At 39.9% G+C, this 19,067-nt stretch overlaps 1 protein-coding gene across 1 annotated transcript in view; it reads left to right on the forward strand.

Moving 5' to 3' along the window:
- The window catches only part of LOC134350178 (CD226 antigen-like), a 54,250-nt gene that overhangs the window by 15,882 nt on the left and 19,301 nt on the right, over positions 1 to 19,067 (forward strand). The window contains exon 3 of the mRNA XM_063055152.1: positions 7,821 to 8,153. Coding sequence (XP_062911222.1) covers positions 7,821 to 8,153 — 333 coding nt within the window. The remainder of the gene's footprint in view (positions 1 to 7,820; positions 8,154 to 19,067) is intronic.

Consider the following 19,067-nt stretch of genomic DNA (forward strand, 5'->3'; position numbering starts at 1 on the left):
TTCCTGTATCATTGTATAATGCGCGATTATAAAGACTTACCCTGTTCCCTTCCCCGAAAGTCTCAATGGTCACTTCTCAATCATTCATTTTGGCAAATGATTCCTGACCCTTAGAAACTTACCATTTCAGGAATAAGACTGAAAAATTGAGGACTACGTGGAAGGCAAGTGTCAGATTTATTCTAGAGTGAGTTAAAAGGTCAGCACAACATCATGGGCTTGAGGGCCTGTACTGAGCTGTAATGTTCTATATTTCTTATCCTTCATCTTTTCCTTTTTCTGTCTATTTTGGACTGATGGTCTTGTGTTAGCAAATCAAAGTGAGAAGAGATGGCCTTTCTCTCCATATTCTACCAATATAAAAATGCTTCATTAAATTTTATCTTGGGTCTCCTAGATCTAGTGGAATTGGCTCCTGACATTCCCTGCCCCCCCCCCACAGGTGTTTCCCTCTTTTTCGACACTGTGTACACTTCTTTAAAAATTGCTTTCTGTTTCTTTTAATAACACTTTATCACAATATTCATTTTTTTAAAGTTAGCTTTATTTGTCACATATACATTGAAACATCGAAACGTACAGTCAAATGCATTGTTTGCATTATTTCGAATCAGCGAGGACTGTGATGGGTTGCCCACAAGTGTTACTACACTTCCAGCACCAACACTGCATGCCTCCAGCTCACTAAACCTAACCTGTATGTCTTTGGAATGTGGGAAGAAAATGAAACACCCTGAGGAGATCCATGCGGCCTTGGGGAGAATGTAGAAACTCCTTATAAGCAGTGGTAGGAATCGAACCCTGATCGCTGATCACTGGCACTGTAATATCGTTATACAAACTGCAACACCGCTGTATCACCTATTGTACTTAGTGTGTTACATATAAATTCTTCTTGATGTCTTTTGTCTTAGTTTCCATACATGTCATAATTTAAGTTTATTTACAATATTACACTGGAGGAGAGCACATTAAACAACCACAGATCCCTTAAAATTGCCGTGCAAGTTAAAAAGGTCTGTGGTGAGTTGGCCTTCTTTAGCCGGGGGATTGAGGTCAAGAGTTGTGAGGTAATGTTACAACTCTATAAAACTCTGGTTAGATCACACTTAGAATATTGTGTTCAGTTCCGGTCATATCATTATAGGGAGGATGTGGAAACTTTAGTGAGGATGTAGAGGAAATTTACCCAGATGCTGCCTTGAGTAAAGCGTACGTCTTATGAAGATAGGTTGAGTGAGCCTGTGCTTTTCCCTTTGGAGAGAACGAGAGGATACTTGATAGAGGTGTATCTTAATGACTCTCGTGTAATTATTATACCTTTAAACAACTCACAGAGTTTATAAGCCAGAAAACTACCCACCATGGATCAGAACTAAAAAAAAGCCTTTCAGTTGAGGGGTGAAATGTCTTCTAAACAACACAGCAAGCTCAGTGGCCTTGATTTACTACTGCTTGATATACAATGATCTGGATAATCGAGAACCTTCATAGACAAGATCATAAGAGGCACAGATAAAGTGGATGGCCAGAGACTTTTTCCTGGGGTGGAAAGGGCTAATACAGGGGTGGGGGGGGTGGGTGGTGCATAATTTTAAGGTCACTGGAGGAAGGTATAGGGGATGTCAGAGGTTAGTTATTTACATAGAGAGTGGTGGGGTGATGGAGGTAGATATATTATGGACATTTATAAAACTCTTAAACAGGCACATGGATGATAGAAGAATGGAGGGATATATAGGAAGGAAGGGTTAGATTAATGTTAGAGTATGATAACATCGTGGGCCCAATGGCCTGTAATGTTATATGTTTTATGTTCTATATTAGTATAATAACCTAGCTCACATGAAATTCCTCTCAAATTGATGTGGACAATGCAAGGAGTCATTAATTATTTGCATTTATTTTCATTCTAAGCTGTCAGTTGATGCTTGGCTATCATCTTAAGCATTCTTCACAAGGTATTGAATAGTGAACCAGCAGTTATTTCAATTGATTTTAAACAATTCAATATTTGGAAATTTGACAATGTGTATGTTGATTGAACGTAATGAAAAAGCCCATCATTTTCTGAAAGCTGTCGAAACCAATTCCTGTAAGCCTATATGTTTTGGTTTCTAATTCATGTGGCTGTGCATCATACATTTTTTCAAACCTGTTCAACTTCTTTTAATTATAAATAACTCCTTTCTGTTTGACTGCTATCTGAATATCTGGTTGCATCACGTGCATCTTTGAATGCTTCGTTCCATTGAAAGTGACAAAAAACATCAGTGGCCATTTTGTTAGGTACAGGAGTGCAAGGCAGTGTGGTCTTCTGGTGCTGTAGCCTGTCCACTTCGAGGTTCAATGTGTTGTGCATCCAGAGATGCTCTTCTGCACACCTCTGTTGTTATGTGTGGTTATTTGAGTTACTGTCACCTTCCTGTCAGCATAAGTCATGGGACCAGAATTAGGCCGTTTGATCCATCCAGTCTGCTCCACCATTTCTTCATGGCTGGTCAATTTCCCTCTCAATCCTTTTCTCCTACCTTCTCTTTATAACCTTGCAAGCCCTGACTTATCAAGAATCTGTCAACTTTCACTTTAAATATACCGAATGACCTGGCCTCCACAGATGGTCTGTGGCAAAGAATTCCACAGATCCACCACCCTCTCTGTGGCTAAAGAAATTCTTTCTCAGCAACACACACAAAATTCTGGAGGAACTCCGCAGGTCAGGAAGAATATGGAAATGAACAGATTTCGATGTTTGAGGCTGAGACCTTTCTTCTGGACTAAAGCTGCATTCTAAACAGACATCCCTCTACTCTGAGGTTCTGCTCTCTAGTCCTAAACTCACCCTCTATAGGAAATATCTTCTCCACATAAACTCTATCTAGACCTTTCAACATTCAATAGGTTTCAATGAAATCTCCACTTCATTCTTCTAGATTCCAGTAAGTGTAGGCCCAGAGCCACCAAACACTCCTCATATGATAAACCTTCCATTCCCAGAATCATGTTTGTCAACTTCCTTTGAATTCTCTCCAATGTCAGCACATTCTTTCCTTAGATAAGGGACCAAAACTGTTCATAATACTCCAAGTGAAGCCTCACCAGTGCCTTATAAAGACTCAGCATTACATCCTTGCTCTTATATTCTAGTCCTCTCAAAATGAATGCTAACACTGTATTTTCCTTCCTCACCACTGACTCAACCTGCAAGAAAACCTTTATGGAATCTTGCACGAGGACTCACATGTCCCTTTGTACATATGATTTTTGAACTTTCTCCCCGCTTACAAAATAGTTAGATTAGATTAAATTATGAAGACACGCAGTCCTCTTTTATTGTCATTTAGTAATGTATGCATTCAGAAATGATACAATATTTCCTCCGGTGTGATATCACAAAACACAGGACAAACCAAGACTGAAAAAACTAACAAAACCACATAATTATAACATATAGTTACAAAAGTGCAACAATACCATAACTTGATGAAGAACAGTCCATGAGCACAGTAAAAAGTTCAAAGTTTCTCGAATGTCCCACATCTCATGCAGATGGGAGAAGGAAGAAAACTCTCCCTGCCATGCCCGACCACAGTCCGACTCTGAGTTGTCCGAAAACTTCAAGCCTCCAATCAGCTTTCCGACACTGAGTACCAAGCGCCATTTCTATCCGAACGATTTGACCTCAATCTCGGTCGCCAACAGCAGGCAAAGCCGGGGATTTTGAGGCCTTCCCTCCGGAAGATTCTCGATCGCGCAGTAGCAGCGGCAGCGAACTGGCGTTTCAGAAATTTCTCCAGATGTTCCTCTGTGCTTTCACATCTGTCTCCATCAAATCAGAACTGTCCACGGCCCCTATTTAACGGATACAATATCATTTTCACCGGAGGGCTGTGCACGCGCGGTGCGCTGCTCTCTCTCCTCCCGTTCCTCCATAGTATGTGTTTTGATTTTTTCTATCAAGGTGCATGACAATACACTTCCTGACACTGCATTCCATCTGCCACTTCTTTGCCCATTCTGCTAGTCCCTCTGCAGCCTCCTGCTTCCTCAACACAAACTGTCCCGCCACTTATCTTTGTATCATCTGCCAACTTAACCACAAAGCCTTCAACTCCATCATCTAAATCATTGACATGCAATGTAAAAGGAAGAGGTCCCAACACCGACCCCAGCAGAACTCCTCTAGACATCGACAGCCAATCAGAAAAGGCTCCCTTTATTCCCACACTTTGCCTCCTGTCAATCGGCCAATGCGTTATTCATGCTAATATCTTTCCTATAATACCATGAGCTTTTAACTTGCTAAGCAATTTCATGTATGGCCCTTTGTCAAAGGCCTGCTGAAAATCCATTGATCCTTCTTTGTCTATCCTGCTTGTTGTTTCCTCAAAGAATTCCAACAGATTTGTTAGGCAAGATAAAGAAACTATGAGAACTTTGGCCTACTTTACCACGTCACTCCAAGTATCCCGAAACCTCCTCCTTAACAATCGACTCCTACATCTTCTCAACCACTGAGATCCAGCTAACTGGCCTATAGTTTCCTTTTTTCTGCCTCCCTCCCTTCTTGAAGAGTGGAGTGATATTTGCAATTTTCCAGTCCTCTGTCATTACTTGTACCTTGATAATCTCTTCAGCTACCATTTTCAGAACCCTGGTATAGTCTAATTTGTCCGGGTGACTTATATACCTTCAGTTTCCAAGTACCTTCTCCCTAGTAACAGCAGCTGCATTCACTTCTGCCCAGTGGTATCTTCCATTTGTCTGATATTTACTCTCACCTGTCTTTTGCTCTTTATATATCCGGGAAAAAAAAACCTTTTGGCATCCTCTTTGATATTTTTTGGCTAGCTTACTTACATATTTCATCTTTCCCTCCCTATTGCTTTTTAAGTTGCCTTTTATTGGTTTTTAAAAGCTTTCCATTCCTCTAACTTCCCATTAATTTTTGCTCTATTATATGCCCTCTCTTTTGTTTTTATAAGACCATAGGACCATAAGATACAGGAGCAGAATTAGGTTATTTGGCCCATAGAGTTTGCTCTGCCCTTTCATCATGGCTGATCCAATCTTCCACTCAGACACAATCTCTTGTCTCCTCCCCGTATCCCTTCAAGCACTGACTAATCAAGGATCTATCAACCTTTACCTTAAATATACATAAAGGCTTGGCCTCCAGAGCTGCCTGTGGCAAAGAATTCCACAGATTTACCACTCTCTGACTAAAGAAATTTCTCCTCATTTCTGTTCTATAAGGACACCCCTCTATTCTGAGAATGTGTCCTCTGCTCTGAGACCATTCCACCAGAGGAAACATCCTCGCCACATCTACTCTATGATATAGATATTTGATAGATTTCAGTGAGGTCACTCCTTGTTCTCCTGAATTCCGGTGAATACAGGCCCAGAGCCATCAAACACTCTTCATATGACAAACCATTCAATCCTATAATCATTTTTGTGAACCCTCTCCGGTTTTAGCACATCCTTTCTCAGATAAGGGGCGCAGAACTGCTCACAATACTCCAAATGAGGCCTCATCAGTGCTTTATAAAGTCTCAACGTTACATCCTTGTTTTTATATTCTAGTCCTCTTGAAATGAATGTTAACACTGCATTTGCCTTCTTCGCCACAGACTTAACCTACAAAATAACCTTTAGGGAGTCCTGCACTAGGACTCCCAAGTCCCTTTACACCTCAGTTTTTTTTGTCTTTCCTCTCCATTTAGAAAATAGTCAACCCTTTCATTTCATCTACCAAAGTGCATGAACATACATTTCCAGACACTGTATTCTATCTTCCATTTCTTTGCTCATTTTCCCAATTGGTCTAAGTCCTTCTGTGGCCTTTCTACTTCCTCAAAAGCAACTGCCCCTCCAAGTCTGAAAACTTTATGATAAAGCCATCAATTCCATCATCTAAATAACTGACATATAACATAAAAAGAATTTGTCTCAACACAGACCCCTGTGGAACAACACTAGTCACCAGCAGCCAGCCAGAAAAGACTCCCTTTATTCCCATTGCCTACTGCCTATTAACCACTGTTTTATCTGTGCTAGAATCTCTCCTGTAATACCATGGGCTCATAACTTGTTAAGGAGCCTCATGTGTGGTATCTTGTCAAAAGCATTCTGAAAATCCAAGTCCAAATTATCAGCCGTTTCTCCTTTGTCTATCCTGCTTGTTATTTCTTCAAAGAATTCCAACTGATTTGTCAGGCAAGATTTTCCCTTGAAGAAACCGTTTTGACTACAGTCTATTTAATCATGTGCCCCCAAGTACCCTGAGACCTCATCCTTACTAATCAACTCCAACATCTTCCCAATCACTGAGGTCAGACTAACTGGCCTATAGTTTCCTTTCTTCTGCCTCTGTCCCTTGTTGAAGAGTGAAGTGACATTTGCAATATTCCAGAACCTAGTGAATCTTAAAAGATAATGCCTTTGTGATCTTCTCATCCTCCTGTTTCAGAACCCCAGTATGTACACCAACCCAGGTGACTTATTTGCTTTCAGACCTTTCAGTTTCCCAAGAAACTCCTCTCTAGTTATGGTAACTTCATTCACTTCATAACCCTTGACTCCTGGAACTTCCACCATACGGTTAAAGTCTTCCAAAGTGAAGACTGATGCAAAATACTTAGTTATTTTCTCTGTCATTTCATTGTGCCCCATTACTACCTCTCCAGCATCATTTTCCAGGAGTCTGATATCCACTCTTGCCTCTCTTTTACACCTTCTGTATTTGAAGAAACTTTTGGTATCTTCTTTAATATTATTGGCTAGCTTACTTTCATATTCCATCTTTACCTTTTTAATTGAGTTTTTAGTTGCCTTCTGTTGGCTTTTAAAAGCTCCCCAATCCTCTAACTTCCCACTAACTTTTGCTCTATTGTATGTCCTCTCTTTGGTTTTTTATGTTGACTTTGATTTCTCTTGTTATCCACATCTGTTTCATCTTTCCTTTATAATACTTTTTCCTCTTTGGGCTGCATGTAACCCATGTCTTCCAATTTCTAGCTGCTCTGTCGTCATCCCTGCCACTGTTCTTCTCCAACCAATTCTGCCCAACTCCTCTCACATGCCTTTACGCTACTGTAATACTAATACATCTGACTTTAGCTTCTCCTTCTCAAATTTCAGGGTGAATTCAATCATATTATGATCACTTGCCCTGATCTCTCTCCAATGCTAGCACAACTTTTCTTAGATAAGAGCCCCAAACTGCTCGCAATACTCCAAGTGTGGTCTAACCAATGCCTTATAAAGCCTCAGCATCACATCCTTGCTTTTGTATTCTAGTACCTATCAAAATGAATGCTAACATTGCATTTGCCTTCCTGACAACAGAGTCAACCTGCAAGTTAACCTTTAGAGAATCCTGCACGAGGTCTCCCAGGTCCGTTTGCACCTCTGATTTCTGAATTTTCTCCTCATTTAGAAAATAGTCTAATCCTATATTCCTTCTACCAAAGTAAATGACCATTCACTTCCCTACACTGTATTCCATCTGCCACTTCTTCTAATCTGTCTCAATTAGATGTTAATTAATATTAATTGGTAAGTTAATGACTTCAGAGCATTTTATTGCCTTGAGGGAATGAAGCTGCCAGCTTATTGGCTACTGAGAAGACAATGGATGTTAGTCTTTTTAAATTTGTTTTTTATCAATCTTAAAGTTAAAGCCTACTATTGGGAACACTGATGCTTTAAACTAAAGCAAACTAGCTCACTTCAAAGTTATGTAAAATTTGTACATGATGATACTAGATATTAAATTGTGCTGTGCTAATTGCCTTCCTTAAATATTTTTAAAGCAAATTTTCCTAGCAGTCGAGCAGTGGACACCTACGTGACCTTGGTCCCAGGGAGCAATATGACCTTATTATGTGAATATCCAATTGGGAGGCATGTTGAACAGGTGATGTGGAAAAAAGTGTCCAAAGAAGAAATAAACACAATAGCAATCTTCAAACATGCATCATCATTCATTGGCTACGACTACAAGGAAAGAATCCAATTTAACGACTCTACAAACAACAGTCTGACCATACAGAATGTGATGTCAATCGACATTGGAAGATACCATTGTGAAGTTATCACAGATAATGGTAACTGGACCAAAGTCTTTGATACTGGTATGGAAAAAGGTAAGCGTTAAAGAGTCTATTTTTATCCAGTTTAGCCATCTTCTCTTTCCCCAACTCTTCTGTGGCAGGGGTAATTCCGGAACATAATTGTCTTTCTTGTTCCAATTTAGAAAAATCCCAGTAGATCTGAACTCACATTTATTCAATAAAGGAGTGATAAAAGAATGATACAGACTTTATTTTAAATGCTCACAGACTTGGATTTAAAATGCACATTTAAAATTTGGATTGTGGACTCCAAACCAGAAGACATAGAATTAAATAAAATTGGATTTTGAAAAAGGATTTGGTGGTTTCTTGGAACTTATGGCAAATAAACTCTTCGTGGGCTTCCAGCGTACAGGTATCATGACAATCAACGTTTCGAAGACAAACTCTGCCATCTTCTCAGACATCATCCCTGAAGAAGGTGGCAGAGATTGTCATCGAAATGTCGATAATAATTGATCCCTGTACCCAGCTGGAAGCCTGAGAAGTGTTCACTCATTAAAATTGGATTTTGTTTCCTCATTTGGATTGTGGGGTTAGAGGCTAATGGCTAAAGGCTAAATCAAGCAAAGGCTAAACAGATGCTCTACAGAATGAGAGTGTGTGTAGTGCTTTGGCCAGCCCGGGATATATAGTGGAGACATTAAACAAATGCATACTCATCTTGTTTAGGTATTTGGAGATTGTTGGCAACACATTTCACTGTATGTTTCAATGTATACGTGACAAACAAACTTGCATTTTGAGATCAGGGAGGAATTTCCTCTCAGAAAGTGATACAAGTTGATGATGGTTTGGTCAGGGTAAATGGGATGGGGGTGTTATATCTCACAGAAGCAGAAACTGAGAAAAATAAAAAGTTTTTGATTCATACAGTAAAATTCCAGTAGAGAGAGTGCCCAGGAGGATATAAGAGAATTTCACTCTCCAGACACAATATTTTATATTTCTTCAACACCAAGATAATAATTTAACAGTTAAGATAACAATAAGATAACAGTTTCAATTGCTAACTTTAATATTTGTTACTTTGTCATGTAGATGTACAAAATAACATTTTTAATGGTAGTACATCACAACTAACAGAACCTCTTTGAATATTCAATACTGGTGCCTGTTCCAAAACCCTATGAATGCAACCCAAAATATATCCCTTTTGTTACAGTGTTGAGGGGTTGTACCATGAATATGCAACCAACTAGAACGTTCAGTGACAAAACAGATCGGCCCTGAATTGTGTAATAAGTGGCAGGGATACACCTTTGACAACATGCTAATTGCAGGAACATTCATCTGTCATCCAAATAATTGGTTTCGCTAGCCACAAAGTATCAGATGGAAATTGCGTTCTTCCCTGAAGACTGGTTCTCCTTTTAGTTAATCTACAATGACGCTAGCTAACATTATCCACCTTCCAAATAATAATCCCAAACAGGGGATGGCTTGTACAGGAAAATTTTTGTCATTCCAGGTTTCTGGATATCTTTCTCCCCTCTTCTTCAAAGGTTGGATAGACTTTCATCAATCTCATTGAAGTATACGTTGAAGGTCCCAGAACAAATACTCACCATTTTCCCTCTGTTCCCACACAGAAACTTCATAACTTATACCCACTCAAAATGCTGGAGGAACTCAGCAGGCCAGACAGCATCTCTGGAAAAAAGTATAGTTCACATTTTGGGCCCAGACCCTTCGATAGGACCTGGAACGTCGACAGTACTTTTTTCCCCATATATGCTGCCTGGCCTGATGAGTTCCTCCTGCATTTTGTGTGTGTTGCTCGGATTTCCAGCACCTGCAGACTTTCTCTTGTTTGTGACTTAAAACCCACTAAACGTTTCGTTCATGTTTTCTTCTCACCAACCTAATTTCTGAAAGAATACTCCAAAACTGCTTGTGAAATTTCATAAGAGTGAAGAATAAAAATGAACATCTCCAGATTCACTGCGAAAACATTGCTCAATGTGGTCAGCAGCAGAAATAAACGTTTCATTGTTTCTTCACCTTGCCAGATGGGATGGTTTGAGTATCAGAGTTCTCTACAGTTTACAGAGAATGGTGGAAAATAACAAATAAAAAATCCTGAGTGAGTGGCAATTCTGTGGGTAAAAATACCTCGCTATTGAGAGAGGTCAGAGGAGAATGGCCAGACTGGTTCAAGCTGACAGGAAAGCAACAGTAACTCAAATAACCCGCTGTTACAACAGTTGGTGTGCAGACGACTATTCTCTAAACTCATAACACATTGAACCTTGAAGTGGTCATGCCATAGCAGCGGAACATACCAAGAAACTAATAAAGTGGCCACTGACAGTATATTCCTTTAAAAACTGGAATGGGATTGTAAGCTTCCCTGAACCAGAAATTATCACATTTCTTTGCAAATAATTTATTTTCATATCTATCCAAGTCATCTTTTTAATAGACCTTCATGCCTATCAGCACATTTTTTTTCGATAAGTATATCTTCTTACATCTTGGGAAAATAGAAAGCAGCTTAGTGATTTCAAACACTGTTCATGGTTATCCTATGTGACAGATTGTTGCACATTGTACCAGGAGATTAAATTTAGGAGTATGTTTGGCAAAAAACTGCATCCCAAATCCACCGTATTGGTCTCAGATGTAAACTAGCTGTCCGCTCATTTACTTGTCAGCAAGCTCTGAGTTCCTTTATTCAGCCATTTTGACCTATTTATGAAAAGTCTTTGTGGTCCTGTTCACAGAATGAAACCTTTTTTGACAGTGTAGATCAGCTGTAGGACAGAAGAGAAAATGGATCAGAGGAAGTGTTAAAAGCCATTTTACCTATTTATTGTGCTTATTAAACACTATATTTCATGGACAATGTACAATGCATAGAATATTATTCAAAGTAGCTAACAATGATTTAATGTCTACAGCATGAGCAGATCTAGAATCTTTTAAAATTGCCTCATTGTTTTCTTTTAAGAACACAGATTTCAGAAAATGATCAAAAAAGACATTTTTAGAGAATTGTTTCACTTGAGATTAAAAGATTATAGTAAGTAGATTAGATTAGATTCAACTTTATTGTCATTGTGCTGAGAACAGATACAAAGCCAATGAAATGCAGTTAGAATCTGACCAGAAATGCAAAGAATAGTGTTATTTACAAAATAACTGCGAATAAAAAGTAAGTGCTACAGCACACAAATATAAAAGTACTGAGACAGTACAATATGGGTGCAATACTGTTTAGCACTGTGATGTGAGGTTCAGCAGGGTCACAGCCTCAGGGAAGAAGCTGTTCCTGTGCCTGCTGGTGCAGGAGCGGAGGCTCCTGTAGTGCCTACCGGATGGGAGGAGAGTAAAAAGTCCATGGTTCGGGTGAGATGCATCCTTGATAAAGCTTTTTGCCCTGCCCAGGCAGTGTTTATGGTAGATGTTCTCAATGGTGGACAATTGGGTGCCAATAATCTGCTGGGCAGTTTTCACCACACGCTGGAGTGCTTTGCGGTCTGATACGGGACAATTGCCATATCACACTGAGATGCAGTTGGTGAGTATGCTCTCAATGGTACAGCGGTAAAAGTCCGTCAGTATCCTGGGACAGAGGTGAGCTTTCTTGATGCTCTGCAGGAAATAAAAGCTCTGTTTCGCCTTGTTGATCAGGATGGAGGAGTTCAGGGACCAGGTGAGATACTCGGAAGTGTGGACACCAAGGAATTTGAAGCTTGATACACACTCCACTACAGCTCCATTGATGTAGATGGGGACATGAGTGTGGCTCCTAGCATGCCTGAAGTCTACAATGATCTCCTTGGTCTTCTGGGTGTTAAGGGCTGAACTGAGAAGCTGGGAGGTGATAGATGGAAGAGGTAAAGGGCTGAAGAAGAAGGAATCTGATAGGAAAGGAGACTGAATCATGGGAGAAAGGGAAGGAGGAGATGATAGGCAGGCAAAATAATGGGGATCCAGAGTGGGAAATGAAAGAAAAAGGAAGATGGAGGGGGAAATAACACCAGAAGTTAGATAAATTGATATTAATTCCATCAGGTTGGAGGCTACTTAGACATAATGTTACTCTGGATTTCCAGCATCTGAAGATTTTCTTATGTTTTACGCTCAGTGACGACTTTATCAGGTACCTCCTTTTACAGATAAAGTAGCCATTCAGTATATGTTCATGCTCTTCTGCTGCTGTAGCTTGTCCACTTCAAGGTTTGACATGTTATACATTCAGAGATGCTCTTCTGCACACTGCAGTTGTAATGCATGATTATTTGAGTTACTGTTATGTTTCTGTCCACTTGAACCAGTCTGGCCATTCTCCTCTGACCTCTGTCATCAACAAGGCATTTTCACTCATAGAACTGCCTCTCACTAGATGCTCTTTTGTTTTCGGCATCATCCTCTGTAATCTCTAGAGATTGTTGTGCATGAAAATCCCAGAAGATCTGCTGTTTCTAAGATTACTCAAACTACCCCATCTGACACCAACACTCATTCTACAGATAAAGTCACTTAGATTACATTTCTTTCCCCATTCTGATGTTTGGCCTGAACAACAACTGAATGTCTTCACCATGTCTGCATTCATTTATGCATCGCGTTTCTGCCACATGATTGGCTGATTAGATATTTGCATTAATGAACAGGTGCTTATTAATATGTGGGAGTGGACTGCTGAAGATTTTAGAAAACATATGATTCATCCCTTAACTGAAAACTGATTAAACCTCAGCTGATTAAAATGTTGCTATAATTACCCAGTATTCAGTCTTAGCCAGACTTGAAAAAAATGTTTTCAAAATATGATGTTATTTGGTTAAGAGACAACTCTGTGTGTCCTGTTCACATCATGTAATTTTGGTCTGGGACAGTGTGATTTTATGGGGCAGGTAGAAAAAAAATGACTGAGTGGGTTAATGATATTCCTGTAACAAAGAAATAAGGAATGTACTGTACTTCTTGGATTAACTCAGGTTTTAAAACATCAGGTTAACTCCATGGGCTCGGACCATCCTATGATTTTGGGATGTTATGGTGTTGTTATGATATTCTTTATTCCATGGAAGTGTTTGCTTGTGAAGTGCATGCTACACAGAAAGCTAAAGTCTGTTGGATTTATTAAAAATACTTTGTGTTTAATGAAGCAGAAATTGTTTGCCTCAAGCCATAGCCCTATTTGTTTTTCTTCATTTGTCTTGATGGATGGGCTTCCAGTTTTGCAGATAGTTTTGCGCACTATTTCATCCTTTGTTGAAGTAGTGTCTTCAATTCAAATGAGTAACTGGATCTCCATAAATTTATACTTCAGGTCTTGGGTTGTGACATGCCACAATGTTGTCATGGCATTTATAATAATAAACTATGATTAAAGGAACTGCCTGGATTTCAAAGAGAAAAAAGGCCTGAAAATATAAGAATAATGGCACTTATTAATTAAATTGCGGAAAGGTAAATGTGTTGGGGTTTGCATGAAGTTTAAGCATCGGCTAAATTTAAAGAAATGTGTCATTTTCAAAGTTCAAAGTAAATTTTATTGTCAAAGTACAAATATGTCACCATATACAACCATGAGGTTCATTGGTATCTGATAAAAATTCGCCAGCAATCATTGGCGACTTTCTGTGAGCTTCAGAAACTTTAGTGAAAGCAGCAAAGTAAACATAATTTATTTTTAACCTGCCTTTATTACTGGATTATGAATTACTGTGCAGGTATATTGCAATTTGCCCCTGCCTCAGTGAATCAGATCATTTGCGATATATCTGCCTGTTGGCTTTGACTGTTGAACAATTATCCAATGGTGTGATTATCTGATATCTTCTCAAATGCTAAAATAGATGTTGCTTTTGAACATGGTTAATCGTTAACGTTCTGATTGTGTTAGGAAATTGAATTGCCTGTTTAGGAAAGGTAGATTGCTTAGAGAAACTGTCATCAAGCTATCTATGAGATATAAAGAAGTGTTGGAAAAACCTTAAATGTCAGAATGATGTATGTTTACTTTGAGAAATGCTTTGTAACCTCAGCTCGCAACCTAGTGCAAGGCAAGTCACTATCAACAGGAAATCCACACACTTGAGTAGGCTTCGGTACCACATGTTTTGTTATAGGTTCACAATAACAATATGACTATTTGCATTTTTAAAGTGGTAAAGTTCATCAATGCAAGCATCACTGAATACATTTCTCATTTAGATTCAGATTCTCATTTATTTATCACATGTAAATCGAAGCGTACAATGAAACACGTTATTTGTGGTAACAACCAACACACCTAAGGATGTTCTGTGGGAAAGCCTGCAAGTTTTGCCACACATTCTTGTGCCAACGTAGAACGCTCAAAATATATACGACAAGCAACAAAATAACTGCAGTGAAACAAGCCTCTTTTCTCCCTCCGTCCAAACCACCCACTCACATGGGCAATCCTCCAATTCCAGGACAGGCCCCTGGGCCTCCAGTCCCCACTCTCCAGGCTTCGGCAACCAGAATCCGAGATCAGGCACTGGGAATTTATCACCTTTATGCATTCTTTTTATCTTGGCATGTGCCTGCGTGCGTGCAAGTCTGCTCATGTGCGACTGCGTGTGCGTGCGTGCGTGCATCCCTGATGATGTATTTTTCATGGCTTTTACAAGGCGAGAGAGAGACGGTGTGGCCCGCCACTCCTCACACAGACATTTCGCAGTATTTTTCCCTTTTATTTTACGAGGTCGCGTTGCGATCCCGACACTCAACCCGGCACGGATGGAAAGCGTACTCGGGAGCGGACCGGCTGGTTTCGAACCTGGGAACCTCCGCTCCCGGGTCTGGCGCCGACGTCATTGCACCACCAGCCGTCCCCACCTTTATGCATTCTAAGGCCTCCAGTGCTTTGTCTCCCGTGGTCTCCTTCAAGAAGTCTCCATTAACTTCGTGAACTAACCATTTTGAAAAATCAACTTGCTATGATCAACGACATCCTGTCCTTTCTTATTTTCTTTTCTTTGTTGTATATAATCATTCCATCTCAATAGTTATTTCCACTGGCCTAGTTAAAACTCTGTGATACTTTGGAGAATGCGTTATTCAATATGTGGTTTGTGATGTGAGACTGATACAAATATATTTGCAGTTAATCTTTAACAAGATAGCTTAATGAGATTAAAGAGAAAGATTGTTTAATCAACTAACTCTTGCATCTTCTGCTTAATATATGCACATATGCACTGGACTGCAGCTAGGCATATCATTTTTAATAGAATAGTTACCAGTTCCACTGTTCTCTTATGTGCAAGATGAGTCAGATATCCCATCACCACAACCTCACAATACCTTCCAAGTATTTAATGAAGGAAGGAGCGACCCAACAAAGACAGGGGAGTCTGTGGCAAAGGAATAATAATTTTGTAGATTAAATAGGATGATATTATTAGAATAGACACCTGTTAGAGAGCAGAAGTAATTAATGTTGGATTCCTCTTTGAATGTAACAGCAGATTAGGAGAGATGGATCAAAATTTGGGTTGTCATTTAGAGGAGGTGGGCCCAGCAATCAGTGGATAAGCAAGTTTATCTTGTTTTAAAATAATTCTGCCTTTTATAGGTCTGCTTTCCAGTAATCAAGTTCATGTTTATTGTCATTCAACATACATATGTATAAGCTAAAAGAAACATCACAGTGCAAATCACAGTACATATAGTTATGATACAGCACAATACAGTCACAAAGTAATATTAGCACAAGTCTCCGAGTGGCGTGGCCTGAGGGTTAATGGTGCACAGGGTGTTGTCCTGGAGCCACGTTTCCATAAGGTAAATGCACGCAGCGAACATCCGAGAGTAGAATTGATGGGAGAGCCGGCCTGCAGGGGTTGGCTTTATAACCTAGCCTGACCTCCAGCACGCTTACCATGCTTCTGTTTTATCTCACCCCATTTCCAGTGTCTCCTCCACTAGCTGAAAGTAACATGTGACGCTGTGGTATAAGGGTCTGGTTCGTGCAATACAGTTCCTATGCCTTTGGCCTTGATAACGAACCAGACTTGCAGCATCTTGCAGTATTAATATCCAACAGGATCTAACAGTCATAAGAAAAATGTATAAAGAAAACTCTTGCACCGTTTGTCCAGCTTGCTGCGCCACTTCTGAGAATGGTGTGATACTTGAAACCAATCACAGCAATGCAGAAGTAGGCCCATCTGATGTATCTGGTGCAACGTTTACATTCAACACTGGTATCCTCCCTTTCGAATTACCTCCTTCAAATCTGTCACTGCTCACCACGCGTGACCTTCTTTTCCTATGAAGTCTCGCTGTAAATGTACTGATATTATCTGATTCAGCTGTGTGGCAGCAACATCTGCTTAATTTTTGAGAAGCTATCAAACCGTCATCTACGTTCCCTCCCTTCATGGAGTTACAGAGTATTTAGAGCACAGGCAGGCCAGTTGACACATCTGGTCTATTTCAGAATTTATGTCCAAACAAGTTTAGTCAAAGCTATTTCGTTTGAGCTTTTCCGCATTTTCTTCCATTCTTCACCAGGACTGTAGGGGGAAGGGGCAGAGGCCCTGTAAAGAAGGTTGGGGGAGGGTGGGAAGGAGAAGGCAGGTAGGTTCAGGTGAAAAACCAGTAAGGTGAAAGATAAAGGGGTGGGGAAAGGGAGGCAGGGAGGTGATAGGCAAGAAAGGTGGAAAAGGAATAGGGGAAAACACAATGAGTAGTAGAAGGAGGCGGAGTAAGGGGAAAGATAAAGGAGTGTTGTGTTTTCCCCTTGTTCCTTCTTCACCTTTCCTGCCTATCATCTCCCTGCTTCCCCTCCCCCACCCCTTAATCTTTCCCCTTACTGGTTTTTCACCTGGAACCTACCAGCCTTCTCCTTCCCACCCTCCCCCCACCTTCTTTATAGGGCCTCTGCCTCTTCCCTCTGCAGTCCTGATGAAGGGTTCCGGCCCGAAACGTCAACTGATCTTTTCCACAGATGCTGCCCGACCTGCTGAGTTCCTCCAGCGTGTTGAGGGTGTTGCTTTGACCCCAGCATCTCCAGATTATTTTGTTTTTCTTCCATTGATTTCTCCCTCACCTCCTTATCATGCTGTCTGTTAAATTATTCCATGCCATCTGCCTCGACCATAAGACATCGAAGCAGAATTAAGCTATTGAGTCTGCTCCACTATTCAATCATAGCTGATTTATTATCCTTCTCAACCCCACTCGTCTGCCTTCTCCAGGCAATTGTTGACACACTTACTAAGAACCTAACAACCTCCTCTTTAAAATACACCCAATAACTTGGCCTCCATACCTGTCTGTGGCAATGAATTCTACGGATTCACCACCCTCTGGCTAAAGGAATTCCTCTTCATCTCTGTGCACTCTTGTCCAAGACTCTCCCAATGTAAGTATCATCCTCTCTGCATCCATTCTGTCTAGGCCATCTGTGGCGATGAGTTCGGCAGGCTCACCATTCTGTGGCTAACTTGCTAAGAACTGCAGTCCAATTCTTTTTTTTACTGAGCCAACATCGAATGGTAAGCTCTAATAAAAACATTCTTCTATTTGATGCTAGAAGCTTTGAAATGTGCCAGAGTGGTGCATTACCCCAAGGAAAATCAAAGATGGCACATAGCCAGTTATTAATAGTTAGCTTTCATGATACTGTACTTATTTAAAAATATCAGAATCAAAACCATACCTGATATTTCAATCATTAATGTTGATTGTAAGAATGCACAGTCTTCAAAAGCACAAATTATTAGCCTGCATTTCATTACTTTTGCAGAGGCCTCAACTAAGATGCAAAGTTGTTCAATTTAAACTCTGACTGAGCAAGTATGAATTAATAGAGAATGCTTTCACTACTAACATAACCCAATTCCTGGGTAAAATAAAATGTTCTGAGAATGTATTCCACTATTTTATAGGATACTATATCAATTAACATGATGAATCTTATTGAAACAAATAAGATCATAAGATATAGAAGCAGAATTGGGCCATTTGGCCCATCGAGTCTGCTCCGCCATTTCATCTTGGCTGATTTATTAACCTTCTCAATCCCATTCTCCTGCCTTCATCCTATAACCTTTGACACCCTGACTAATCAACAATCCTCAACCTCTGCCCAATGTCCTGGTCCGTATAGCTATCCGTGGCAATGAATTCCACACATTCACCACCCTCTGCCTCAAGAAATTCCTCCTCTCTGTTCTAAAGGGATGTCCTTGTATCCTGAGGCTGTGTTCTCTGGTCCTAGAGTACCCCACTAAAGGAAACATCCTCTTTATGTCCAGTCTGTCTGGGCCTTTCAATATTTGATAGGTTTCAATGATATTTTCCCTCACTCTTCTAAGTAGATGTAAGAAATTCTGATTGGCCGATGCATCTTTATTGCAATCTTATACATCCTATAAGGCAATTCTCAACGTGTAGCAGTGATAGTCTAGCAGTTGTTTGCCCATAAAATGGGAAATCTGATCATAAGATATGCTGTTCCTGTACGTATAGTGTCCAGATTGACCCAAACAGTACATCAGTTCTACAAATCCATGTTAAAAGAAATGTCTTCCACAGCATTTAAAACACAAAATCACAGCTTATGCATATTTCCTGAATTGATGCTCATTCTGTCATTTTTCAAATTTCCAATTCACATTACTTGTGTTTGAGCCAACTATTCATTTGTAATCATTAATACAAATTCTGCTGGAACTTATAATGTTCAGTATTTTTAAATAAATCTGAAAGGCATCTGAATAATTTTATATTAAAACTCAAAACAATTCCACCAGTATTTTTGCTCAACATGCTCTGTCTCACGTGTATGAATGGTAATTTAATGGCTTTGTGTTTTAACGCAAAGAAGGAATATACATTCAGCTCTTCCCTCAAGCTTGGAGTTCTCATTTATGTACTTCAGTGCTTTTTGTTTAAAATACAAATGATTCAGATTCAGCATTTGATCACATG

This window comes from Mobula hypostoma, chromosome 1 (assembly GCF_963921235.1).
Source record: "Mobula hypostoma chromosome 1, sMobHyp1.1, whole genome shotgun sequence".
NCBI classification, from domain to species: Eukaryota; Metazoa; Chordata; class Chondrichthyes; order Myliobatiformes; family Myliobatidae; genus Mobula; species Mobula hypostoma.